This window comes from Tiliqua scincoides, chromosome 11 (assembly GCF_035046505.1).
Source record: "Tiliqua scincoides isolate rTilSci1 chromosome 11, rTilSci1.hap2, whole genome shotgun sequence".
NCBI lineage: Eukaryota > Metazoa > Chordata > Lepidosauria > Squamata > Scincidae > Tiliqua > Tiliqua scincoides.
Window position 1 is genome coordinate 4,768,012 of NC_089831.1, and position 26,562 is coordinate 4,794,573.

A 26,562-nucleotide genomic window follows, 5' to 3' on the forward strand; every position below is an offset into this window, starting at 1 on the left:
AGCCTACTAGATTTTGTGTTGGAATTAAATGGTGTGTCCTGTAGTCATTCATTCATTTCAGACTTACTGGTAGAGATGCTTGTTTCCAGTGAGTAAGGTACGATTACAGCCTTACTGAACACAATCGGCTTACTTCTGAGTAAAATAACAGCTTTCAAACTATTGATGAAGAACTTTTTTAATTATGAAGACTGATGGGCTCATCTTGCAGATTTGGCCCTCAAGGTCTCCCAGCACAAGATGGTTCGCCTTACCCAACAGTGCACCAACCACCACCCTGACCCTTTAACCTGCCATGCTTCCCTCCTCCACCCATCCTCTCCCACAGGGAGCGAGTAAAGAAGTGGTAGAGGTTGGTGCGCAGTTAGAGGTAACCACCTAAAGAGCTTGGCCCTGTCCTCTTCCGTTTGCTTCACTTGTGCAAACTCGAGATGTGGTGTTGCTGGAGGATTATGCCCAACTTTGAAAACAGCTGTAACTAAACTAGAGGATGGAGCATAAATACAGCCCAGCCAAGACAATCATCTGACTCAAGGAGTATGAATGAGCCTGGCCTCCTCTTAGACTCTTGTTTGCTTTGGGCCTTGAGTCCTCTTAGTTGCTGGCAGTCAGTGGTCTAGCACAGCAGTTTTCAACCAAGCTGCGGTGGCATCTTGGTGGGCCGTGAAAGGTGTGCAGGTGTGCCACAGGAGTTTAGAGTACAATGGTTGAAAATTGCTGTAAAACTCTTGGATTCTGGGGCTTGGTTTCTAGAGCAACAGTCTATAGCAGTGATTTTCAACCTTTTACATCTCACGGCACACCGACAAGGCACTAAAATGGTCAAGGCACACCAACAGGTTTTTGACAATTGACAAGGCACACCATGCTGCCAGTGGGGGCTCACATCTCCCATTGGCCCTATTAATAAATGACCTCCCCCAAATTCCTGTGGCACACCTGTGGACCACTTGTGGCACATCAGTGGTTGAAAATGGCACAGTGCTTGAAAATGGCTGGTCTATATAGTATTGTCTGTTCCTCTTCTCTGCTGGTGGAAGAGGGACAGACAACTCATTAGTACTGACAGTTGCCCTAGAAACAGAACCCAGAGGTCTCCTGGAAGCCATAAGTGACATCACAAGAGGTGAAGATCATAGAGGTTAGTGTGAAGAAATGTTGAAAATCCCTGATCTAGCAAAATCCCTGATCAGCAAGACAGAATGGGTGTAAGCCTTTATAAAAATGCAAAGTAGCTCATGTGCATACCTTGCTGTGCTGATTCCCACAGCATGGGGGGGGCATCCATTAGGCATATCTGGAGTGCTTTTCACCTTGAGTTTGCTGCTACCACTACCCCAACAGCCAGGGACAGCTGCAGCCCACACTGGGCTGCTAGTAGAAAGTGGAGCACCTGCCTCCTTCCCTTGCTCCAGGCATGGCTTCTTCAGCCGTGTGAATGAAGGTGAACCTTCATTTGGGCTGTCCCTTTAAATCAAACCAGAAGTCCTGCACTTAAGCAACTGCACAAAATTGTGTGCAGAGTGCAGTGGGTGGCTGGGAGAGCACCTGAGGCAGCATCGGGTGGTTTTCCAGGTTGCCCTGCACTGTAGGGGGGGATCAAATAGGAAGTGGGAAAGCCACCCACCAGGCCATAGTTACGCAAGTACTAGTGCTGGCAGGAGGCTCCCCAGCATCATTTGTGCAATGCTACTAGTGTCTAGACCAGAATGAGAGTGGGGGGGGGAGAAGGGTTTTCAGGGCCAGGAAACTGTAGCACCCAAACTCTGTTTTGTAAACAAATTTCAAACCAGGGTTTGCTTCAAGCCAAAGAAGTGCTGCAGACTGGTCTCCTGGGTATGCCTTGGAGGAATGGTCACCAGCTTCTGCACCACTAGTCTAGCCCTGCCTTGTCTTGAAAGGATTCCAAGGCGGGACTGCTGAGGCAGAGAGAGGCGCCTCCCCCTCCAGCTGCTGCATAAGCCTGTGACCTTGTGTGGCTGCCTTTCAGTGTCAGTTGCAGAGTCAGCTTGTGGGGAGGGGGAGATCCAGGGACCCTGGAGAATAAGAGATGGCCTTACCACAATGCAAGGTCAACCAGTGGCTTCAGGAGGCCTTTAAGGATGGCAGTGTGGGTAGGAAATCTGTCCAGTGGGGTACGATGAGTAGGGAGGTTCCCCGCTACAAACCCCATAAGGAATGAATAGGAGATGCAGGGATGACCCCAGGGCCGACCCATCCGTCAGCTGAAGCTCTTGTGTCAGATCCCAGATTGGTGGGGGCACCCATGTCTGTCCACCTACCTGCCCCTACTGCTGTGCCTCCTTCCAAGCCCTGGATTGGAAAAATAAGACAGAGAAGAAGACAAAATGTGGAGTGGAGCAGAGTGCTGAGACTGGAAGGAGCAGAGGCTGGGAAATCAAGTAAGGGAAATATTTGTTGTTCCACTTCAAGAATCAGTAGGGCTTGGGTCAGCCCTAGAAGGCTCATCTACCTCAGGCAGCAGATGGGGAGGGAGCTTCTACCTCCTTCGCCCCACTTTCACTGCTCCTCCTGCTCCCAGATTCAAAAAGGAAGAAGTGTGGAGGGGAAGAGAGTGGTGGGCTAGTTTTTCAAACTGTGGGTTGGGACCCACTAGGTGGGTTGCGAGTCAATTTCAGGTGGGTCCCCATTCATTTCAATATTTTATTTTTAATATATTAGACTTGATGCTACGTGGCTGCATTTGGGGACATGCTACAGATCTATACTTTTAACAAGCTACTATGGATATGCTTTTAACTATGATATTAAATGGAACTGACTCCTGGGTAAGATTGCAGCCTAGGATTGATGATGTCACTTCCAGTCATGACATCATATCTGGTGGGTCATAACAAATTTTCATTCTAAAAAGTGGGTCCTGGTGCTAAAAGTCTGAGAACCACTGGGCCTCTTCCACACAGGCCAGGAGGAGGCCAGGCCTCCTCCACACAGCCCAGAACCTCACTTAGCAGGGTTTCAAAGCCTGGCAAGCCCTTTGCACATCTAGCTGTGCATGCGCACAGAGTCCCTTTCTTATTAATGCCACAAGTGCAATCACAGGGCGCATGGCCAGCATGTGAGATGCTGGCCACCACCACCACCCACTTCATGTGTTCACTAAAAGTGTTTGTTCAGGGGCAGTTTGCTTGGCCCTTTGACTACATCTAAGAAAAAATTAAGGATACAGCAAGGGCAGCAGAGACAAAGAAAAAATAATGGCTAATACCCCCCCCCCACCTTTAATTTTAAAGTATAACACCCAGGTGTTACATCTGGCTCCAGTACTAAGAGGAACACCTGGGTCCCTTGCAAGAACAGAAGAGAAGCATGATATGAGCAAAACCAGGAAGTAACTTTCAGTGAGGGGTCAGTTAGGAAGTGGGATACAGTGACAGTGAACAGCCACCATTCAGAGAGACCACTGCGGAACAGGCTTTTGCGTGATACAACAGATGCAGGGCTAGCAAATGTGTCAATCTTATTTAACATGACTGACAAGAACAACTTTATCCAGGCTATTAAAAAAGCCACTGCTCTTTGGAAGGACTGGCTCCTGACAACCAGGCAGAGAAACTTTTGTAAAGATGGTTGTTTCTTAGGCCTTCCAGACTGCACATGTGCCACATAACTGTGAAGCCGGCTGCAACATTAATTACATGTGATGAAATCAGCTGGCTAATGTCTTTCCTTGTGGACTAGCAACTTTGGTAAGCCAGTTTTCAAGACTATTCTGACCTTTGAAGAGCCACAGAATTGAATGAAACCCAAACCTAAAGAACTGGGTTAGAGGGTGTCCTGCCCCCCCTTCCCTGTGAATCACATTTGAATTCAGATCAGGTTGCCTTGAATTCCAAAACACAACAAGTCTCCACCAGGCGGCTATGCTCACGCAAACCACAAGGTCAAGCCCTGGCTGATTCTGGCAGCAGCAGAGGCATCTCTGCAAAATCAAAACCAGAAAAACGTGAGCACATCATGACGTGAGTCATGCTGCGAGGGGAACAGACACAGCCCAGACACAGCCCTCCACAACAGTTGATGTGGAGCTGAAGCAAATTGTGAAAAGCAATTGTACTTGGGCCCCACGTCAAATTCCTAGCCTGTGAGCAAACCGGGCAGCCCTCTGAGGTTGGGCCAGGAGCCTGTTGTCAAGTGACCTAAAGCAAAATGATTAAATCAAGACCAGAGGAAGGCTAGGCAGAAAGGGGCTTTCCGTTGAACTGCATCAGTCAATTCCAAGACTACAACAACTCCAAAACCTTTCCTCTAAGGAGCTCAAAATGGCTTAAGTATCCTTCGGGGGTAGCTGTTTCTGTTTAGAGGACAAGAGAGGCATGCAAGAACCGGAGCTGACATAGTGAGAGGAAGCTGTCAGGGTGACACACAGCCAGGGTGGAAGAAAGCCACCCTTTAAAGGTACACACATACCCCAGTATTCACATGGGTTCCATTCAGGATCTCTCCCCCCCCCCCCCCACACACACACAGATACTGGAGATCCCCGGCTACCGGTCACCCTTTAAAAATATAGGGAGAGTGAAGGACAACACTAAAAACAGCTCCATTTAGCTTAGTGCAACGAAACCACTGCATTTTCAGGGCTGCAGTCATCTGAGCGGCCTACAGCCTCTTCCTCTGAGGCTCTTCCTTTCACTCAATGTCACCCCAGAATGCATCACAAACAGGAAGAGAATGCATTGTAATGGAGGACAAAAATATGTGAAAGGAAGCTCATTGGAGCGCCTACGAAGAGGCTGCAGGCAGGGACCACAGAACTGTGAATAACTGAAACAGTGGATACTGAATCCACAGATACTGGGGTATGCTTGTATAAACCAGGCCAATATAAATCCAGCAGAGGATCACTGACAGACAAAAGGAAGTACTACTTCACACTGTGCATCAGTCATCTGTGGAACTCGCTGCCACAAGAAATCTGCTGAATGGAAGTCTCTAGTTCTTACACAATTAAGAGGCTTGCAGACCTGTTACCTTGTCCACAGGAGCTGCTGGGTCCCTGTGAGGCAGGAGGCAGATACTGCAGGGCTACAGTGGCGATACACAACACCTGCATCAATTACCATTTTCATCAGCTGTAGCTTTAATAATGATTTTACTGTTCGGATTTTATTGCTGCATCTTTCTTAGTGTTACGGTGGTTGTCCTGAAACCATTAGATCAAAGGAGGCATGAGAACAGAATAAGTACATAAAAATACAGCTGGTCTTCCGCCCTGCCAGGCTCTGTTCTTGGTGTCCACTGTTAGATCCCAAACACCAAAAAAGGATAAAAGTGGTCTTTCACAATATCTTGGTAGCTCACAGCTTGTTCGGGGAGCTGAGGCTTCTTGGGTCATCTGAAGCATCTCAAAGAAGTTGGCTTGGCCATGATTTAAAAACAAAGCACCACAAATATACACAAGCATGGAAACTGCTTCAGGCTCAGAAATGCACATAGCTACAGTCAGGGTGAATGAAGCAACGTGCATTGAGAGACAAAGGAGAGCACACATCCATGTAGAATGAAATACTGTAGCATGGCAAAGAGAGCACCCTGTGCTCCAAACCCTTGCCACCCTTAGCCAGACATCACTACTTACAAATATTAAATTTGTGCTGTATGTAGCTCACTCCCATCTCCGCTCCCGACCCAGCAAAGAAATCAAGGTGGTGCGATGTAGGGACAATTCCACACTCAGGCCTTCTGTCCCATCATCATCTCTGGTTAAATAGGTTTTGCAGGTTTCCAGAGCACTATAAAAAACCTGCAAAACCTGTTTACCAGACCATAATGGGAAGAGCATGCACCTGATTGGGGGGGGGGGTAGAGAACTTCTTTTTCATAGCACTTCCAAATACACTACAAGCACACAGAAAAGGTCTTGCTCTGCCCAGCGAAGACATTCCAACAGGACAGAACTGAATAAATATGGATGGAAGCGGGACATCCCCTTCCTTCCTCTTCAGCCAGATCTTGGCAGGATTTGAAGCGGCCTGGAGGGCTCGCTTCTCGTCAACAAGAAAGTCCCATGGGCCACGGAAAGAATGCCCAGGATCAGCTCTCTCAGCCTCCCTGACACCCTAATTCTCCCATCCCCCTGTGACACTCCAGCCTGCAAAAAAATAAGCAAACAGCCACAAAGGAGGGGGGAGAAGGGTACAACATTTGCATTTGCCAATACAGTCGCAGGCAGCCAGAAAGAACACTGCTGTTTGTCTCCGTTCACTCCTCACTCCTACAGGAGAGTTTCAAAATATTACCAAGGCGGAGATGCTGAGTTTGCCCAGCTTTGGGAGTGGGGACCCTGGTACCTGCCCCAATCAAATCCAAGCTTGCCACAGCAAGGAGCAGCTGTGGGGGATGATGGGAAGAGAGACGGAGCAGGAAGTGAGGTCACACTGAAGGCATTTCCCAGGCAGAGACGGTCTTAGGTCCGGACCTGGAACTTCCCAGCCTTGGTCATGTACTTGATGCCCTTGAAAGGCTTGTACTTCTCCCCATACATGTCCAGGCGATTCACTTTCAGCCCTAGGAGGTCCAAAGAGGTTAGAGAGAAAGTGTAGGAAGTCTCAGCTATAACATTGGCACATGGGGCTCAAAAGACTGAAGGATGTAGAACTAGACCTGGCAAGTGGAGCATCTTGGCTTCATCCACATAGCTGAGACAGGATGCACTATGTTCTACCACAGGACGCTGCGATCTGTTCCCCAAATGCAGAGACCTTCACCTCCGTTCTCATCTTCTCACATACATTCCCACCCACAGCAACAGTCTCTTACAGGGAGGTCCCTATTCCCACCTTTGGAGGGTGGGAGGGCAAGCAGCTAAGGAAAACAGTGGCATCCGTCTTTGTGGGATATGCCTTGTCCAGGAAGGCTGGCCCAGTTTGCTCCTGGTCTGTTTTAGGGAAGCCAGTTAAGGTAGCGGTCCCCAAACTTACCTGGGTCACGACAACCCCACAGTCTCTTCTTTCCAGTTCAGATGGGGGCTGCCCTCTTGAATCTCATGAGATCTAAGGTGGTGGTGCCCAGGGAAACAAGTAGGAAGGGCCACCAGGGACATCCCACAGCACCCCTGTAAGTGTGCCGTGACACGCTAAGGCAGCAATTTCCAACCTTGTTCATCTCATGGCACACTAACAAGACTCTAAAACTGTCAAGGCACACTATCCGTTTTTTGACATGGCACACTGCTCTGCTCATGGGGGCCTCGCATCCCCCAATGGCCCTACTAATAAATTACTCTCCCCCAAACTCCTGTGGCACATCTGCAGACTATACACAGCACACCAGTGTGCCATGGCACAGTGGTTGAAAACTGCTGCCCTAAAATGTTGCAATGCACACTTTGGGAACTCCTGAGTTAAGGGGCTTTTGTTTCTTTATTCCAAGCAGTGATGCTCAGCCTCTCTGTCCCATGAAGTAGGATGACCTCCCCTCCCCTGCACCATGGAGGTGGCTCTAAACACTAGTTGGGAGGAAAGTTTTCATTCCAGTTGCTGGCTGTTAAGGCCTTTCCAGGCAACTGTGCTGTGCCAGTGTCTGCTCTGTTTTATTCCAATTTAAGCGGAGAGATTTTCAGCTGGGAGCTACTTGCCAGTTTGCTCTTCCTCTCCCAGAATAGTCTCTGTTAGGAACTATTCACTTGGCTGCTGTGCAGGGAGAGGGGAGCCAGCAAGGCCACCTCCTTCAGAAACTTGAACTGGCCAATGTTCATCTTTCCTCTCTGTCCCTTTTCTCGTTCTGTCTATTATACTGCAAGCCTCCACACAGAGCCTGTGTCATGTTCCCATCTATGCGTAGTGCCCAGAAAATGACAGGCACTTGACAACCAATAAACGACACAACCACCACTTCAATGTTCATTCCTAGAGACAGCGAGGTGTAGTGGGCTAGGCTCCAGGAAGCTTGGGTACAAATCCCAGCTCAGTTATGTAACTCACCGGGATGATTTTGAGCCAGTCTTTGTCTCTCAGCTTCACTGACCTCACAGGGTTGTTGAGAGCATAAAAGAGGAAGGGGGAATGCAGTGTGTGCTGCTCCAAGACAGAAATGCAATAAATAAATTGCAAAGTCAAGGAAAATCAAGTGGCCACTTCTCATCTGCAGGTTCGGCATCCGCGGATTTGACTCAAAAGTGAGTGCTGACCCGCATCTGAAGGGGCTCAAGAACCTCTCAGACGTGACTGAAAGACACGTATCTGGGAGGTCCTTAAGGCTCTCCCCACAGATTTAATTATCCATGGATATCAGTATCTGCAGGGGGTCCGGGAACAGAACCCCCGCAGATTCCGAGGGCCCACTGTATACACATTATATAGGTATAGCTGAATTCTAGGCCCACTTACCAGAAATGGCCAGCTGCTGGATCTTGAAGTGCAGGTTGATGGTGGGGTTTTCGTCAGGCTTGGAGGCCCCTGCCTGGAGGCTCATGGTTCCCTTCAGACTTGGCAGCTTCTGGGGGTTGATCTTGCCCACATCCCAAGACAGCAACTTCACAGGAGAGAGAGGTGAGAAGGGGGGGGGGGTCAGAATAACCGGGATGCAGAGATGATGCCTGGAGCCTCACACTCTCCAAAGCGCAAATCAAAGCAACTGCAAAGGAGACAAATGTGATGGGCAGAGGGCTGGCAGGACCATCTCATTCTTTGGGTGGGGGGGTGGCAGGCAAGCAGCCTTTGTCCTCCTTGCCAGCAAACTCTTCACCACTTGCAATAGTTTCATTTCCTTCCTCATATTCAAGAGTTGGTAAAGGTGTCCAGGCACCCCTGTTGCCTTTGTGAAAAGGCAAGCTCATTCCAACCCCTTCTGCTCACCCAGATATCTGCCTCCTGCAAGGCTCTTGGATCCTCCTTCTCCCAACTCCCTTGGGACTCCTCCCACCACACACATATCCCCCTACTCTGTTTGTCCAGTCCTCTTAATCACCTTTCACTCTTGCAGAAGCAAGTCTGTTTACATCCCAGTCAGGAGGAGGACAGCGAAAATATAGCTCTCCAAGAGCCCACGGAGAAGAGGAGAGAGAGCTCAGGGGAAGGGAGGCTGGAGGGGGCACTATCAGCACTTCCTTTGCAAGAGAAAGATGCGAGCCTTTCTGTTTGCTATGTTTGAAAAACGCATGCAAGCGGTCATCAGAGGAGCAAGGAAGAACCCGATGTTTAAAAACATAGCCAAGTACACACTGGTGGTAGAGGAAAGAGCTCTCAAGAACACTTGGCATTCGTGGGCAAAGGAGGAAGAGTTGTGTCAACCAATACTGCTGCCACAGTCGCTATCCAACAGGTGCCAAAGACGTTTGCAAAACTGCTTTCCACAAAGCACTCTCCATCATGATGGGCATCCTACCGGTCCCTGCGCGCAGGAGTGTGTCATGCTTCACTGGTGACAAAATGTTGTTTCAGTGCTTGGGAAATGCACCAGAAGTGTACTGAGGTCATTAAGGGGGGGGGGCGCGGCAATTTTATTTGCAACTTTGACTTCTTGCTGAGGCTACTGACCGACACAGCTTCTCCTCTGGAAATTAAAATATAACTCTTCAAAATATTCTTTTTAACGTTGCAAGAGCATTTGTGGTGCTAGTAGGTGGGGGACTATGAAACATTCAACTAAATAAGACAGTCGGCAAGGTTTGGTTGTCCCGTTAACAGGAGGGGAATCCAATTTTGCAGCACTGTGAGGGGCATATTTGAGGGAGTCTCTGCAGAGTTTATCCTTCTGGGGGCTGAGCGGACATGGGACCCTCACTGCCAGTTCCCCTTTGAATGGTTCCACTCGGGCAGCAGGACCGTGACACATGTGGGGATGTCACCCTCACCCTGCACCAATTTGCCTGGCATTTGTTGCCACCCACCTGGCTGCTCCCTATTAGGAACAGTCAGTGCCAGCGTCACGGCACTGGACCTTTGGGAGGGAAGGGCTGGAGTGTCCTTCCATGTGCAAAAGCACCTTCAGCCACATAAAGAGGGTGAGGAGCGACTGAGTGGGTTGAGGAGCACAGCAATACTTTTGCCTTCACCCACTGAATTTTCATTGCTTTGCTCTTTCAGCTGCTTTCAGTTATAACCACAGTTCAAATTTCATCCTCGTGCTTTCCTCTTTCATCCAACTTTCCAGTGTTCATTGACATGCTTCTTCCTCTTTTACTTTTTGCACGTATTTGCATGTGTTATAAAGTTATTTATGTTTTTCACTGGCCAAAATAAAAATTTGAAAGCTAAATAAGGCTCTGCTTTCGACATTCATCCATTCTGGACTTTTGTCCATGCTCGGATCCTTGAGCAGACAAAAGTGGGAGGTACTGCTGTTCTTGGCAGAAGTTGGGAGCTGAAGTCACCAAGCGACCTATGGACCAACCCCTCCCCACTCACCTTTGTAACAGGGTCAAACGTGTGAGTCCCCTGAGAAGGCGTGAGGGTCATGTTGAGGACACCTTTGGGCATCTGGCTGGCGACAGTCACCCCTTCGACAGTCTTCCCCATCGTCTGTTTGGGCCCCACCGTGATCTCAAAGCGACCCAGTGAGCTGCTATCTCGGAAACTGATGTTGTGTTTCACATAGACTGGGATGGCCACCAAGCTGCAAGAGAGAAGGAAAGGGCACTGCAGCAGTGAGGTGGGCCCTCACCTGTCCATCCCCATGGGATCCAGTTCAGTGGGGAGACACTGCCCTTCCAGGAATGCTCCATCCTTATAGGAAGGGGCAAACCTTTTTCCGCTCCATACGTGTGGAAACACTGTACGGGGCAGTGATGGGAACAAATTGGGCCTGGGAAAGTGGAGGCTTTCGTGGCAGTGGTGCCTACTGTATCCTAACCCCCTTTCTGGGCCTGATCCACAGGTTAACATGGACATGCACCAGCTACAGAGCTAGCACAGAGTTACCAGCTACAGAGTTGACCAATGGCAGCTACTGTGGCTTTCCCTGGGGCAAGAGAGCAAATGCCCCCTTATCCCGAGGAGGCTTCAACATGCTGAAACTCCCCCATGGGACGTAGTGGAGGACACATGGTGCCACTGCATTGCTCTGCAGGGAGTTAGGCTTGGGCTGTTACTTCTGTCGCTGCACTGTTTTGGTTATATGTTTGTTCTCTGCCACCATGAGATATTATGTTTTGTTTACTGTACTCAGTTACATTTTTAAGTCATTTTGGGTGCCTCCCTGCGTGAGGGAAAAGACAGAGTATAAAATATATTTTAATAAGATATAAATAAGAATCCTGGTTTTCTATTTTAAAAGGAAAGCAAGTTTCTAGTCCTTGAGAAACACCTGGGAGAATTTCCCTACACCCACCAGTTTTTTTAATCAACCCAAAAGGTATTGGCAATGCAATCTGTGGAGCCAGGTGGTGCTACTGAGTGGGACTTGCAGGGTTCTACACAGTAAATTCAGAAAGCAGGTTCAAGTTCTAGTGGGGCAAGATACCCTCTGTGAGCACCCTTAACCTGGAAGAGGCAGTCAGCAAAACCTTTTGTTCCACCTCTTACTTTCCTGGTGCTGCTGGGGTTGGTGGACCCCCAGTCTTGTGGGGCTGGCAAATGCCAGGCCTTGTTGAGTTTGAAGCACTGCACTAGGGCACACCTGTGTCTCCTAAAGAGGGTGCAGAAAGAGCCCTGAGATGGTATTGCTGTTAAGCTTCATTCTTAGATGGGAGAAAAGACCCAAAGACTCCAGAAGCCATGGCTCCCTTGTCCCAGTCCTTACTTCTGCGCACTGACGTGATAGGAGAGCAGGCGGAAGTTCCCATCTGGAGGGATGAAGGAGAGGATTCGTTCTGACTCCCAGCGCTTGAAACGCACGCAGGGGTGGAAGCTGACATCGTCCAGTAGCCTGGGGTTCTGAAACAAGCAGGACAAAGATGACAGGGACTTCTTAGCCAGTGGCACCTCTTCTCCATGTTGCCCCTGCCCAAATTCCTTATCCAGTGAGACATGTTCCTACCCCTGCACAGAGGGCCTCTTCGAAGGCCCTCCTTTGCATGCCCCCCCTTTGGAGGTAAGGTGGATGGGAGCCAGGGAGAGGATCTTCTCAATGGTGGCCCCCTGCTAGATCACCACTGGTTCTACCTGTGCCATGTTTAGTGTCAAGCCTAAGACTGGCTTGGAGCTAGCAGCTCTCATGGGGTAGCAAACTCTCATGAGCGCTGTGTGGAAAAGCACTTCCTGGTCCTGGTCCTAAATCTAGTGCCCACCTGGAATGCCCCCCCCACTGGAATGCCCCTCCCACTGGAATGCCCACACCCCCAGTTCCAGTGCTACAAGGAGAAAAACATCTCTCTGTCTCCACACAATGCTTAATTTTATAAAGTCTCAAACATGTCTCCCATTAGCTGCCTTTTTCCGAATTAAATATTCCAAAACGCTGCAGTCTTTCCTCATAAGGAACCCTCCTGATGGGTTCTTAGTTCCTATCCAAGCACCTGCTGGAGATGCTCTAAGAGGATTTCCTGCCTAAGGCAGGAGGTTGAACTAGATGACCTATTAGGCCCCTTCCAACTCTATGATTCTATTCCTAAGGTTTAAGCTCTCTCCTTCCCTTTCTACCCATCATCACCCTCTGCAGTACATTCCAGCCCACTGCCAGGATCTAGCACAGCCATTTTCAACCAGTGTGCCGCAAAAGCTCCACGGATGTGCTGCAGGCAGGCATTTGGAGCGCAGTGGTTGAAAATTGCTAAAAAAAACTCTTCCAGTTTCTGTGGCTCTGTTTCGAGGGCAACTGTAGTAACAAACTGTCTGTCCCTCTAACCAGCAGAATAAGAGGGACAATTTATTACTACACACAGTTGCCCTAAAAACAGAGCCACAGAACCTGGAAGTGACATCACAAAAGGCAAACATCATACAGAAGACCATAGAGATCAGTTTGCCATGAGAAGAAAAACGCTGAAAATTGTTCATCTAGCACAGTGGTTCCCAAGCTTTAGCAGGTCAGGGACCACTAAGGCAAAATTTGGAGACGCCGAGGACCACTTGCAACCCACCACTCCCTCACACAAAAATACAATTAAATTCATAATACGTAGAGAAGATTATTTAGAATTAATGTGATGGTTGTGCTTGCATTTGCTTCACTAGCTGTGAAATTCTTGGGTTTATGCTGTTGCTCAAAGCTATGCAGATGTTGTCTCTGGTGTCCAACCAATTCCAAGTTGCCTGCTCTCCCCTCTACCATTAGTCGGTGGAACCCCTTGCCACAGGATGTGATGACCGTGTCAGGTGAAATGACTTTCAAAGGGGATTGGACAAATCTCTGGAGGAAAAGTCCATCATGGATTACAAGCCATGATGTGTATGTGCAACCTTTTGATTTTAGAAGCAGGCTACCACAGAATGTCAGGTGCAAGGGAGGGCACCAGGATGCAGGTCTCCTGTTGTTTTGTGTGTTCCCTGAGGCATTTGGTGGACTACTGTGAGATACAGGAAGCTGAACTGGATGAGCCTATGGCCTGATCCAGTGGTGCTATTCTTACGTTCTTAAGGAAGAGTAACGGGGGAGCCACGAGATGGCACTGTCAAGCTCTGATTGGTAGCCGGGGTTGCAAAGTTTTATTTTCTCTTCCTGGGATGCATTGAGATCTCGCGGACCACCTGGCAGGGTCCTGCGGACCACCTGTAGTCCCTGGACCATGGGTTGGGAACCCATGATCTAGCAGTTTCTGCACTGGCACAGCTTCTGTGACTGAATCCGCCTATATATTTTTGATCAGGGGTTCTTTGGGCCCAAACCTACCAAACATTTCAGCACTGGTGCAGCTGCAGTACAGCCCCAAGGTAAGGGAACAAATGTTCCCTCAACTTGAGGAGGCCTCCATAACTACCTCTACGTTGCAGGATGCACTGCATGCCCCACTGGCACAACTGCATCAGCCCTGGAAAGTTCAATAGGATTGGGCCCTTAGAAGGTTAATCTTACAGGGCCATCTCCACCCCATGCTCCCAGTCTCCCATCTAGAAGCCCTTTCACTTTACCATAAAGGAAAGGGTAAGGTCTGGCATCCCGGTCAGTTTCACGCAAGCGTCGATCACCCCCTGAATTTCAGCCGTGATCGTGGAACCTGCCACAGGAAAGAAAGGTCACAAACAAACGATGATAGAGGCCATGATAGAGGCTGTCACAGAGAGCAGATGAGGAGACAGCACTGGGGGCAGCTGCCAAACAAAACAGACAGAAAGGATATACAGCAGCAACAACAAATACTCCATCTTCTAGGGCCTCCAGAGTTATTTCACAACCAAAAATGTTAAACTCCTGTTAATTAACATAAGAAGAACACACATATTTAAACAAAGCAGCCTTGATTGATAAACAAAGCAGTGGTTGATAAACAGAAGTTTCACATTATCACTTGCATGCAGAAGATCCCCAAGTTTCACTCCTGGCAGCATTTCCAAGCAAGGCTGGGAAAGACTCTGCCTGAAATTCTGGATTGACAGTACTGAGGAAGATGGACTCTGCCAAAGCAGTCTTCACCCATACCTGATTTGTCAATGATGGCATCTATCTCCTCGATCACATCAAAATAGGCTTCATTATTGGTGTACTTCACGCCCGTCCGTCGCCAAGGGACCACAGAGAGCTGCCCAGTGGGAAGCTGTTCCCCCACATTGGTGCTCCCTGAAAACATCAAAAGACTGGGGTAACCATGAAGGCAACGAAAACCACCAAGCCCCCTCCCCCACTCACCCAAAAGACAATATCCCTCCGAACCTGCAACACTTATCTTTTACTTATACCCTTTATCCGTGTGCATGCCTCTTTATGCACAGTAAAAAGACAGATCTCTGCCCTGACAAGCTTACAAACTAGTGACTGACACCGAGAGACAATAAAGAAAGGGCACAGGGAAGGAGGCAGGGTAAACAAGGAAAAGCATTTGCAAATTTTTCAGCCTCACACACTTAAACTTATTTTATAGTACTTAAACTATTTTGTGCTCATTCTACCCAGTTCTCGAAGTACAGTTTTTTAGCAAGCACTGGAGAAGGAAGCATCTGAGGCTGGGGGGGCCTGACCCAATGAGTTACAGTGGGCTGCATGTGCTAAGACTTCAGCACCCTCTCCAGGTGTAAAAGAGAACAGAATGATGTGATAGCAGTTCCTCCTCTGACCAGCAGGAAAAAGATTTATTTATTTAGGATTTTTTAAATCTCACATTTTCAACCAAAAATAAAACTCAAGTAGTTTATCTAAAAAGTGAAATAAAAACCAGAACATAACCCCATAAGAGGAAAGCCAATCAGCAGCAGAAAAGCAAAACGCAAACAACAGAGGGACAGGAAGTCGGCAACACTCAAGATCTCCTCTGGCAGAGAGTTCCACAGCCTAGCTGTCGCCATAAAAAAGGCCCTCTTTCTACCAACTGAGCTTGTGAAGGCTATGTGGTGTGCAGAATGCCTTCTCCAGCTAAATTAAGTGAGCAAGCAGGCTCAGACTTGGTTCTTTGCATATCTTCAAAGCTTTTTAGGGAGCCTGCACGAACACCTGTACTGGGAGCCTGGATTCCTGTCTTTGCACCATTCTGTCGATCAGGCATTCTGCTTGCTGTGCTTCAGGCTACTTCAGATCAGTACCCTTTCCAAACCTGGACTGAGGTCCATCTATCTGTAGCCCAGGCCTGGTGCTAACACAGCAGGGCTGCAGTACTCTACAGTGGGCCCGCCTTATCCACAGGCTTGGCTTCTGTGGATTGGAATCTCTGCTGATGCTGAGCCTGCAGCTGGAAGGCCTCAGAAGGCCTCCTGGACATGATCGGAAGGCACTTCTGGTTTGTGGTGGCGACTTCTGGTTGTCTCTGGAGGCTGCGCACTCCCTCTCTGAGCCACAGAATACCTCTGGACACAACTGGAAGTCACCAGCATGAACCAGTGCCCTCCGCTCAAGTTCTGGAGGCTTTGGAGGTGGCAGGGAGACTGCATGTGATTTCCAGAGGACTAGGTGCAGCCCCCAGGTAAGTACCTGCAGCCCCACCCTCCTGCCAATTTCATTATCTGCAGAATTCCTAAAACGGATCCCCTGCAGCTACCAAGGGCCTACTGTACACATTTACCTGGGAGTAAGTTTCGCTGAATGCAATGAGCCTGACTTCTGAGTAGACATGCCTAGATTTGAACTGTGAATCTAGTAATTTGGACTTGATGGGCCTTGGAATTCATTCACTCATTCAACTCTCTTACCACCCCACACCTGTAATGGTGTTAACAACGGTCCTCAGGATGGTGGGGGGCTTGATCAGTTCCTTCAGAATGTTGGACTCGGTTGCCAGCGGGAAGCCATTGTCCAGCATCTCCTCCAGCACCTCGTAGACCACCACTACATTGTCCTTGATGACGACCTCTGAGCAGACTCCAAAATAATCCTGGGTGGAGACACAAAGCAAGGCAGCTCCATCAAGCACATCCACAGATTGGATAGTGACTCCTTTTCTTGCAGTTTGCCATCTTACTTATTTTGAGGGTTTTATTTTATTGTAAGTTTATGCTTTTAAATTAACTGACTGCTGCAAGCTGTCTTAGGAACAAAGGGAATGGCAGATACAAATGTTTCAAAACAATAAAGAGGATCAGGGAGTCCCCCTAAATTCTCCAGGAACTTAAGGTTCAAATTTGGAGGGATGGGTGCAGCCTGACCATGGCCAATAGAGTTGACATTTCTGGCCTGGGGGACCCCAACCCAGTGTGGAAATCTTCCTGAATATATATCACTGCCATGAATAGTGATTGCACAAGGGTATTTGTGTGGCCGTGGTGTGCCACCCGTCTCAAAGCAAGTTGACCCATAGATATTTGGTCTGCGCTCTTGGGCAGCTCAAGGACACCCTACTGAGGTCTGCAGAGGAGAATTTGCTTCCCAAACAACTGTTGGTGACATTTAAACACCACCTTTCTTCCAAGTAAGGCAAGTCTGGGTTTGGTTGGTCCTTGACTGGGGGGACCAACCGGAAAACTCATGTAGGCCACTTGGATAGAAGGCCTCCCAGCTAAGCACTGCTCAGACCCAGGCATTGCGCAGCTTCACAGTGTGGGACAAGGTCATTCCTTGGGAACGCTGTGGGATTGTGTCCATCCAAGACACTGAGGAAAAAGAAGCCATTTGGACTTTCTGCCTCAGGCATCAAATGTCTCATGCCAGCCATCAATGGTGAGCCATCTCCCTCACAGCCTCTGAAGGGCACCAGGATCACGCCTCATCTTACATCACCAGGAAGCCCCAATGGTAACTGGAGGAGAATCTGGGCACATGAATAATGAAGGCAACAGCTCTTTCCTGCATTCAACTGGGCCATGCGCCTCAGGTTACGACTCAAATTCCAGCATCTGCTTCTCATCTTTGAGCCGGTCTGGGCCAGAAACTTTCTGCAGGGGGTGGCACTCCAAGGTTGTGAGTGCGTGAGCATCATCAGTCAAGAGAAACTGACAACACCCTAAATATTAGCAATCTAGGAGATTTGCACTGATTTGATTGAGTTAAACAATCAAAAAATTGAATGACTTTTATAGTTTCCTGCTGCCTGCAACATAGCTAAGGTATTCAGCACCCAGAGGCACAAAAAATTTTAACACCCCCAATAACCCATACCCACCATAAGACCCCCCCCAAATTTTTTAACACCCCTGATATGAGATCTTAGAGGCCTCTGAAAGGTACCTCTGGTTTTCTGTGAAAACCGGAAGTGTCTTTAGGAGGCCTCTAAGACACCCCTTCAAGGCATGGCACCTGGGGCAATGTTTGCTCCCTGCTCCCCTTCGCTACACCACTGCCTTCTGCCTCAAAATGATTTTGCTCTTTTCCCATCGCTGTCCTGTATGCTGGGAGTTGCCTCTCAGAACATCTGCGCAATGCAACCTCTCTTCCATCAAATGCTTTCTTAAAACCTACCTTTCCCGCAAAATCTTTGGTGCCACGCCTTACGCTACAACCCGAGTTGAGAGGACAAAGCAGGGAAGGAAGCCAAGCATATGGCTTTGAGCTCCTTGGAGAAAAAGTGGGACAGAAAGGTGGTCGACTGATCATCGTCGTCACCAATCTCATGGTGAGACTGCATGCCCAATGTGTCTGCTTTGGCTGAAAAATTTCCCAGGTGCTGAGCTGGGGAAATGCATCATGTAGATCTGGCCGTGGCTTGGACTCATGTGAGTTCAAGCATCTTGGGCCCAGCAACAGAGCAAAAGCAGATTCCTGCATTCTAATAGCCTGAGGATGCTGAAGCTCCCATGACTCCCATGAGCGCAGAACTTATTCTTCAGGAATGTGGCTTTACCTCCAGGGAATCTCTTCCAAAGAGGAGTTCAGAGACAGGGCTGGCCCAAGACCTCTCGGCACCCAAGGCTGCAGTACCCTTTGCATGGCACCTTGCGGAGCCAAATGCTGCCTCCCCTTCCAGGTGTTGCCTCCTCCTCCCCCCACACTCCATAAATGTGAAAAAGATGGCAACAGAGCCAAAGAAAAAGTGTGGAGACACTCCAGCCCCCATCACGGTCCTCTCCTTCACACTTCCTCTTTCACTCCATTCCCCTTTTCCTTTTCAAATCCATACAACGTGGGAGGAGGTGGAGCAAGGAGGAAGACAGAGGTAGCAGCAGGCACTCCCGTTAATGTCTCCTGAGGCAACCAACTCAGTCAGCCTCATGGATGGGCCAACTGTGCTCAGAAATGGAAGAAAACAGCACGATCTAATTCCGGGACCAGCAAAGCCTTGAAAACAGGCACTGCAGACCCATGTTTGCTGCCTCCCCACCTTACTCTCACCTACTCTGTGCCAGCCAAACATGTTCTAGTTCTGCAGTGAAAAATCAAAACCACCCTCCATTCCCCAACCGCCAATACAAGTGTAATGATATTTTCCTCTTCCCTCTATGGTCTCCCTTATGCCTGTTTGTAGACTGTAAACCTCCTGGGGTAGGACTCATCCCCTTAAGGAGCTAGTAAATCACTGTATACATGAATGATAATATATCTTATCTGCAAATAAATAAAATTAAAAGCTGGCAGTGGTGGCTAAGTGCCATCTAGCACAGCCACCAGGTTTTCCTTTCTGATGTGGTCAGTCCTGTCCTTCGCACATATTGTATACAGCGGCAGCCAACTCCATTTCCACAACATCCTTCTTGGAACGCGGCTGCAGACATTAACCACCACTCTGCAATGGTTCTTCCTGCTTCCCCTATACAGTGTTAAAGTCTTTGCTCTCTTGGGAAGGATAGTCAGGTTTGGATACGGAGCAGATCTTGGACCAGGGCAGGGGTGGGGAGGGATATAGAGTCCAAACCCTGCTTTAAGCATAGTCTCTGATCAGTCACCAACCTACTTTGTAGGATTGTTGCAAGAACAAAAATGGGATGGACCCAAGCCTGCCACCCTGAGCTCCTTGGAGGAGAGCTGGAGCAGGAATTTAAGAACATGCATCAACAACATGGAAACAAATCAGAGTGTGAGATGAATTCAAGGGGCTATGCTAAAGTTACAGTGTGTGCCTGTAAGTGGATTAGGACAGGCAACAACTCCACCCTGATTCTGCAAAGGCAGCAAGGGTGTCCTCCAGGCTGCAATGCCAGGCTGAGTCTTGTTGGTTGATCCCTAGCCTGGATGAGGTCTGCTGACCTATCAGCCCCCAAAAGACAAAAGGTTTGATAAAAGTCCCTGCTTCCAAGCAGCTGACCTGCCTTCTTCAGTGCCTCATCACCAACCCTATTCTCACTGGGTCTTCAGACTTTGACCCTCTGTGCTGATGGCCCCCCAACCCTGGACAAACAATGCTTGTGGCAATGAAACATTGCCACATGATTTCATGCAGCAGCAAAGGGACAGACAGGCTCTGTTAGAGCCCAGTCACATGCCTCTTGCCTCTCTGAAGTACAAACATTTCAGAAGAAGGGGAAATGAGGCTAAATGGGTATGGCAGAATACAGGAGGTTGACTAATACCAAGTCAGCCCACCAGTGTATCTTGTGTTACACAGCGAATCTTGTGCTAAGTGTTGTCTACACTGAACTCCAGGGCCTTTCCCAAAGAGTGGAGGTGCCAAGAAGTAGGGCAGCAAGCTCCTGAACAATGGGAGCTTAAAAAAAATGTTAGGTGCCCTAATGGATAGCACAAGTTAACAGAGTCAACTTATCTGTGAGGTCAACTGAGGAAGCTGCTGCAGGTAGGAGTGGGGGGAATGCCTTCCTCCACCCACTTCCACCAGTCCTACTCTCTCTCCTACACACTTCCTCTTTTGCGTCATCCCCCTCTTCCTTTTTGAATGGAGAAGAACAGGAAGTGTGGAAGAGAGTCATGTGCAAGAGGCCAGCCCATCTGTAAAGCTGACTGAAGCCATTATCTCCAGCAGCAGGTTGGTGAGAGGTGATAATCTCTGCCTCCCCACTCATGTCCTCTGCTCCTCCTCCCTGGATCAGAGAAGGGACAGAGTGGAAGTGTGGAGGAGAAGATGGTGGTGGGCTAAGCTTCATTCTTGATGCTATGGCTTAGCAGTTCTCAATCTTTTTGTTCTCCGGCGCCCTTTACACACTAACAGTCTCAGAGAGCGCTGTTGGCACATGTGCAGTCTCAGGGAGATCCAGTGCGCTTTCACATGAGGAGAGTGGCATAATACTGAGCGGATATAGTTGCCAGTTATGGTGTGCTTATGGAGCCCCTGAAGGAGCTTTGAGAAATGTTGCTCTAGCCCAGGGGTCTCCAAACATTTTGGTCAGAGGGCCGCATCAAATATCTGGCATGGTGTTGAGGGCTGGAAAAAAATTTAAATATAAAATTTATATAAATAAATTAGAGATGGAACTTAGATGAGTGAATAAATGAATGAATGGGCTCATTCCTTCAAACTCTCTGGCCCTTAGAACACCCTCCAGGTACAACCAGAGCACAGTTCCAGTCATGTATGGCCAAGTGGGCCAGAGGCTTTCAGGGGACAAGAGGCTGGCCATGGGCCAGATAGAGGCTTGCCATGGGCCACATCTGGCCCCCAGGCCAGGGTTTGGAGACCCATGCTCTAGCCCATCACTTTCTGCTCCTCCACACTTCCTGTTCCATGCCATTCTCCTCTCCCTTCTCGATGAAGAGAAAGGTGTGGAAGAGGAAGTGTAGAGGAGAGCAGAGCAAAGTGAGGGGCATCAATTTTCAACCTGTTTCATGTCACAGTACACTGACAAGGCACCAAAATTGTCAAGGCATACCATCAGTTTTTTTTACAATTGACAAGGTACACCACATTGCTGATGAGGGGCTCACATCCCCCAATGACCCTACTCATAAATGACCCCCCCCCAATTCCCATGGTACACCTGCAGACCATTTGTGGCTCACCAGTGTGCTGTGGCACAGTGTTTGAAAATTGTTGGGCTACAGCAGTGGCAGCCGCAGCTTTCACCCTCACTCAAACCCGATCCTCCTTTACCTGGGAGTCTACTTCTGAGTAGACACACCTAGGATTGGGTATCAAGTCCCTTGTCTGCCCTGCGTGCTGATTGGGCAACCAGAAAAGCCTGGAGGATGTCTGGGTGAAGTGAGGGGGAGGAAGCCAGGGGCAGGCAAGCAGGTAGGAAGCAAGCAGTCTGCTGAGGCCACCAGCCTAAGAATGGGCTGGCTGAGGGTCCACGAAAGTCCCTTCTTGCCACAGTTGCCTGCAGCTCCCCAAATTGACCCTCCCTGCCCTGCCTTTGCCTTTCAGAGGAGGGGCATTGGGCCACAATCCTATTCATACTTTCCTGGGAGTAAGCCCCATTGACTATAATGGGTCTTCTGAGTAGACATTCCTGAGCTTGGCTGGGCTCTCAAGTTCCTCTCCTAGCCCCACTTTCCTGGGAGTAAGCCCCATATAATGGAACTTACTTCTGAGAAGACATGCCTAGGATTGGGCTTTCGGTCACACTTTTTTCTGAAATAAAGGAGCAGACAATTGGGGAGGGGGGAATGTGAGGCAAGTGATTCTGGACCTTTCAAAGGAGTGGACCAGTGAGGGGAGGGACAGTAGGAGAGCTGCTAACTGCAATTATGAAATGAGGGGGAAAGTCCCTGTGGGAGGGGGTGGGTGGGGGAGAGGAGAAGTGCCAATTGCCTGCTCGTGTATTTGAGAAAAAAAGAGTGCAACCAAAAGCCCAATCTTAGGCATGTCTACTCAGAAGTAAGTCCCACAGGCACATTCCCCCCATGTCATCCCCCCCCCCAGTCTTTGGCTGCAATCCTAACCACACTTTCCTGAGAGTAAGCCCCATTTAACAAAATAGGACTTACTTCTGAGTAAACCTGGTTAGGATTGTGCCCTTTGTCATGTAATGATTTAATTGTATTAAAACTGGGAGTGTGCCTTGAAAATTTTAGTGCCTTGACAGTGTGCCATGAGCTGAAAAAGATTGAAAATGGCTAGGCTAGAGCATATCCAACGCACTATTAGCTCATCACTCTCCTTCACACTTCCTTTTCAGATCCAGAAAGCAAGAGAAGAGAATCACCCCCCACCACCACCACCTAACTAACACCTGAGACCATTCCCTTTGTCCTTTTCCAGGGCAGGGATGAACAGAGACTAGTACATCACCAGGAAAGGGGAGGCCGCATTTGCCGTTTTGTCTCAGATACCAGGAGGTCTTGGGCTGGCCCTGCAAATATGTGCAATTGCATGATATATTTTTACATGTGCATTTAAAAAGGGAACAAAACAGTAAACCAACAACCATTTCAGATAGCATCTTTACAGCAAGTCAGAGCGGAGCCCAAACCTATAATCTTTTTGTGGCCTTGAAACTGAACTGAACCCCTACACACAAAGTTGTAACTGGTTCAGAATAATCAGGTACTTCACTTTGAGTGGATAGTTGCTAAATGTTCCTGATTATTATTCTGTTGCATGCATTTTGTTCACTAAATCCTTTTTTTAAAAATCAAAAGCAAAATTTGTAATAATGTTGCAATAAGAAAGAGAGAACAGAAAAAAAAACAAATTTTGAAATGAGCAGCTAAACAAACTTTTTTTTACTCAAGTTAAATAGTTATCATTTCATTCATTAGGCTGACCCTGCAATCAAAAGATGCTGATTGTAATCTACACGAAATGTATCTCAACTGGTTCAAAACCAATTCAAAGTATCTGAAGTGAGTTTCCAAACCACTTTTCAAAACAGTTAGCTCTGGAACTAGTGAGTTAAAAGATATTGATGATCCTGAACCGGCAGAGCCTCGATTCTGAATAGTTTGAGGCCCTGCTTGAAGTTTGCAGCTACAAACCAGGTCTGCTCCCTAAAGCACCAGAACGCTTTACCCACCTGGAAAGTATCCACGACCCGATGAAGAAATTCGATGACGAAGAGAGGGGGAACCTCGGTTTGGATTACAGCCACAAAGAAGATCTTGTGCCGATAAACGCTCAAGAGATAGTGGTGGGGGGTGGGGATCACGGGGGGCACATTTTCCGCTTCGGAGGCCCGCTCCTGAGCCTCGAAGAAGTAGTCGCAGACGGAGCGACTGACCACACTCTTCCAGTGCTTCTCCAGGAAGATGTCCCCAGACGCGTTGATCAGGAAGAGGCTGTGGATCATGGCTGGTCCAAGGAGAGGCCAGACAATGACGGAGGGAGCGGCTCTGGGATACCTTGAATCTAAGAACCAGCACAGACAAGATAGATGTTACTTGACTGACTTCGAGCAGGGGTTCTCAAACTTCTTGGAAGTAAAACTCCCAAGGTAAGTCTTTGTGGGGGAGGGGGCAAAGCGACACGATCCCCAGGATTGTGTTGCTAATGGGGGTGAAGGAAGGTGCTTTTACTTCCTGAGAGTTGGCGCAAAGTCCAGGAGTTGCAGGGAGCCCCATGCAGCCATCCGCAGAATGTTGAAAACAATCACAAACCACTTCCGGTTTTGTGATCACACCCAGGAAGTGGTGTGCAATGACTTTCTTCCAACATTCTAAGACTCGGGGAGCCCTACTGATGGTTGGGGGGGGCTCCCCCAACTCCTGGACCTTGTAGCAGCCCTCTGTAAGTAAAAGCACCCCCTTCACCCCGTTAGTGATGCAATCATGGGGACTGCGTCACTGCCTCTCCCCTTCCCCTGCCCTTAACAGGCCAGAGGTTGTGTTACAGAAGCTGGTGGGTCACAACCCACCAGTTTGAGTACCACTGCATTAGAGAAATGTTATCTTCTGCTACTGCCATTTACATCCTCCTAGCCCAAGATATGAGAATTCAAATACAGTGGGCCCTCAGCTGGAGGGCCTCAGAGGACCTCCTGGATGTGCCTTCAGGTCACATCCAGTAGGTCTTCGAACAGCATCCCTGACATGATCCGAAGGCACCTCCAGTTTGTCACCACCTCCCCAGATTTCATCATTCACTGAATTAGGTATCCCGCAGGGGGTCCTGGAATGGATCCCTTGCAAATTCTGAGGGCCCACTGTAATTTCACCCCACTCTGTCCTCACTGACACCATAGCAAGGCTTGCCTGTCCAGGACTCAAGTGCAGGTTTGGCACAGAGTGCTCACCCATCCCTTTGCAACATCTACCTCTCCTCTGACCTCCATTCCATGGGTTTGAAAATGAGGAGGAGAATGGAGCAGAAGAGAGCAGGAGGGGAAGAGATTGGTGGGTTAGATAGAACCTGACATTTCTGAAACTTTAGCCTAGCACTCTTTTCTCCACTCTACTTCCTCTTTGGCTCTGTTCCCCTCTTCCTTGTCCAATCCAAGGAACCAGGGGTGGTGATGGAGGCGACAGCTTGGTAAAAGGGGGTGGCATTTGGCATACCACCTCAGGTACCAGGAGGTCTTGGCCAAGTCCTGCTCCAAAGCCCTCACCATGCTGCAACTTTTCAGGTCACCTCTTCTCACGCACCACTTCTAACACTACCTCTTCCCAGTCCAACCCCCTCACCCCCACCCTAACTAACATTCACTAGGTCACTAACAGTGACCCCATTCACTAACCATGGGGTCATCTCTCCTTTCCCCTTAAATGCTCTCATGACAGCTCTAATCCCTTTATCCAGCTATGTCAGTCCATGTTACACCACAGCTCCCTGAGGTTGACTGAGAGATGATACACCTAAGCAAGACTTGCTTGTTACGTTGATGTGAGAGGGAATGCAGGTGCACAACTACATGGAAAGACATATTAATGTGACTGAATCACATCTATCTGGGGTGGACACGACAGCTGCAGGTTTTCTTCCTCCACTGCTCAATTCACACAGACATTTTGATGTGGAGAACATAAGCAAGAAGCACATGAGCTACTGAATACCAGATGCTGGGACTCAAGGCCTAAGGAAGGGCTGATGCCTTCAAGCACTGTGGGCTACACAAACCTTTGGCCCAACCCAGTACTGGGTTGATGCTCTTCTTCGCCATAATGGCTAAATGGAACACTTCCATGTCCAGTGGCAGATCACCTCCATGCCTTGCCTGGGAGCAAGCTGGAAACATCTGGCTGGCAGACCAATGTTGAAAGCTGAACCTAGGCTAGACGGAGCTCTTGGCTCTCCCATTACTCTAGTTTGCTGTGCTAGCTGAATGGCACCTCCATGTCCAACAGTAGTTTACCTCAATGGGCTGCTGCCTTCCTACCTTCATTGGGAATTGCTTGGTGCTATCTGACTGGAGGACCACTGTTGAAAGCTGAACCTGGGCTGGATGGAGCTCTGGAGTCTCCCAATGCTCTGGTTTGCTGTGCTAGCTGAATGGAGCCTCCATGTCCAACAATAGTCTACCTCAGTGGGCTGTTGCCTTCCTGTCTTGCTAGGGAGCAAGCTGGCAGTGTCTGGCTGGCTGACCACTGCTGGATGCTGAACCTGGGCTGGATGGAGCTCTGAGGTCTCCCATTGCTCTGCTTTGCTGTGCTAGCTGAAAGGAGCCTCCATGTCCAGCAGTAGTCTACCTCAGTGGGCTGCTGCCTTCCTGCCTGGAGGGGTCTGGCTGGCTGGCTGGCTGACCACTGTTGGAGGCTGCATACTGGAGCAGCTGGGGCTTTGGCCTGATCCAGCAGGTGAAGCTCTGATCTCCCAACCCCTATGTCCCCCCCCCAGCAAGCCCCCCTTCTCCCCCTCCCCACCACTGACCACCCCCTTCTCACCTTCTCCTCCTGCTGCAGCCGCTTCCTCTTAAGCCCCACTGGGGGAGAAGGCAAAAGAGGATGTCACTTGGCCCCGCCCACCGAACCCCGCTCTCGGTGCTGATTGGCCGGCACAGGACAAGCCGCTTGTCCTTCTCCTTCTATCCCTCGCCAACCGCAAGCAGCACCTCCTGGATTCAGCTGACAAGTGAATCAAGTGAGGGTAGGCGGGCGCTCTGCGCCCATGGCTGCGGCCGCTGATAGGCGTAGAACAGAGGACGTGACAGCTCCTTTGTCCAATCAGCATCAAGCTGAGGAAAAAGTGGGCTTGGTGGCGGGGGCAGGTTTTGAAAGCTCGTGCGTGATTGGAGGGAACCAGTCTCCACGGGAGCCCTTAGCAACGGGGCCTCAGCGCAGACCTGAAGCCTTCCCCCTCAACCACCAGACACGTGACAGTCCGCTGTGGCTTGTGCATAAGAGCCCTGCTAAGGTGACACGCATCATTACAGTACATGGAGTCAGACA

General features: G+C 49.2%; 1 protein-coding gene across 1 annotated transcript; it reads right to left on the reverse strand.

The window, feature by feature from the left end:
- Positions 1–5,582: 5,582 nt before the first annotated feature.
- AP3M2 (adaptor related protein complex 3 subunit mu 2) lies at positions 5,583–26,164 on the reverse strand. Its single transcript, XM_066639437.1, has 9 exons — positions 26,059–26,164; positions 23,259–23,590; positions 16,186–16,357; positions 14,479–14,616; positions 13,971–14,056; positions 11,704–11,837; positions 10,371–10,578; positions 8,352–8,496; positions 5,583–6,531 (listed from the first exon to the last, which is right to left on the reverse strand). Exons 2-9 carry the CDS (start codon positions 23,529–23,531, stop codon positions 6,431–6,433), a joined length of 1,257 nt encoding a protein of 418 aa, XP_066495534.1. The 5' UTR covers positions 23,532–23,590; positions 26,059–26,164; the 3' UTR covers positions 5,583–6,430.
- Positions 26,165–26,562: the final 398 nt, after the last annotated feature.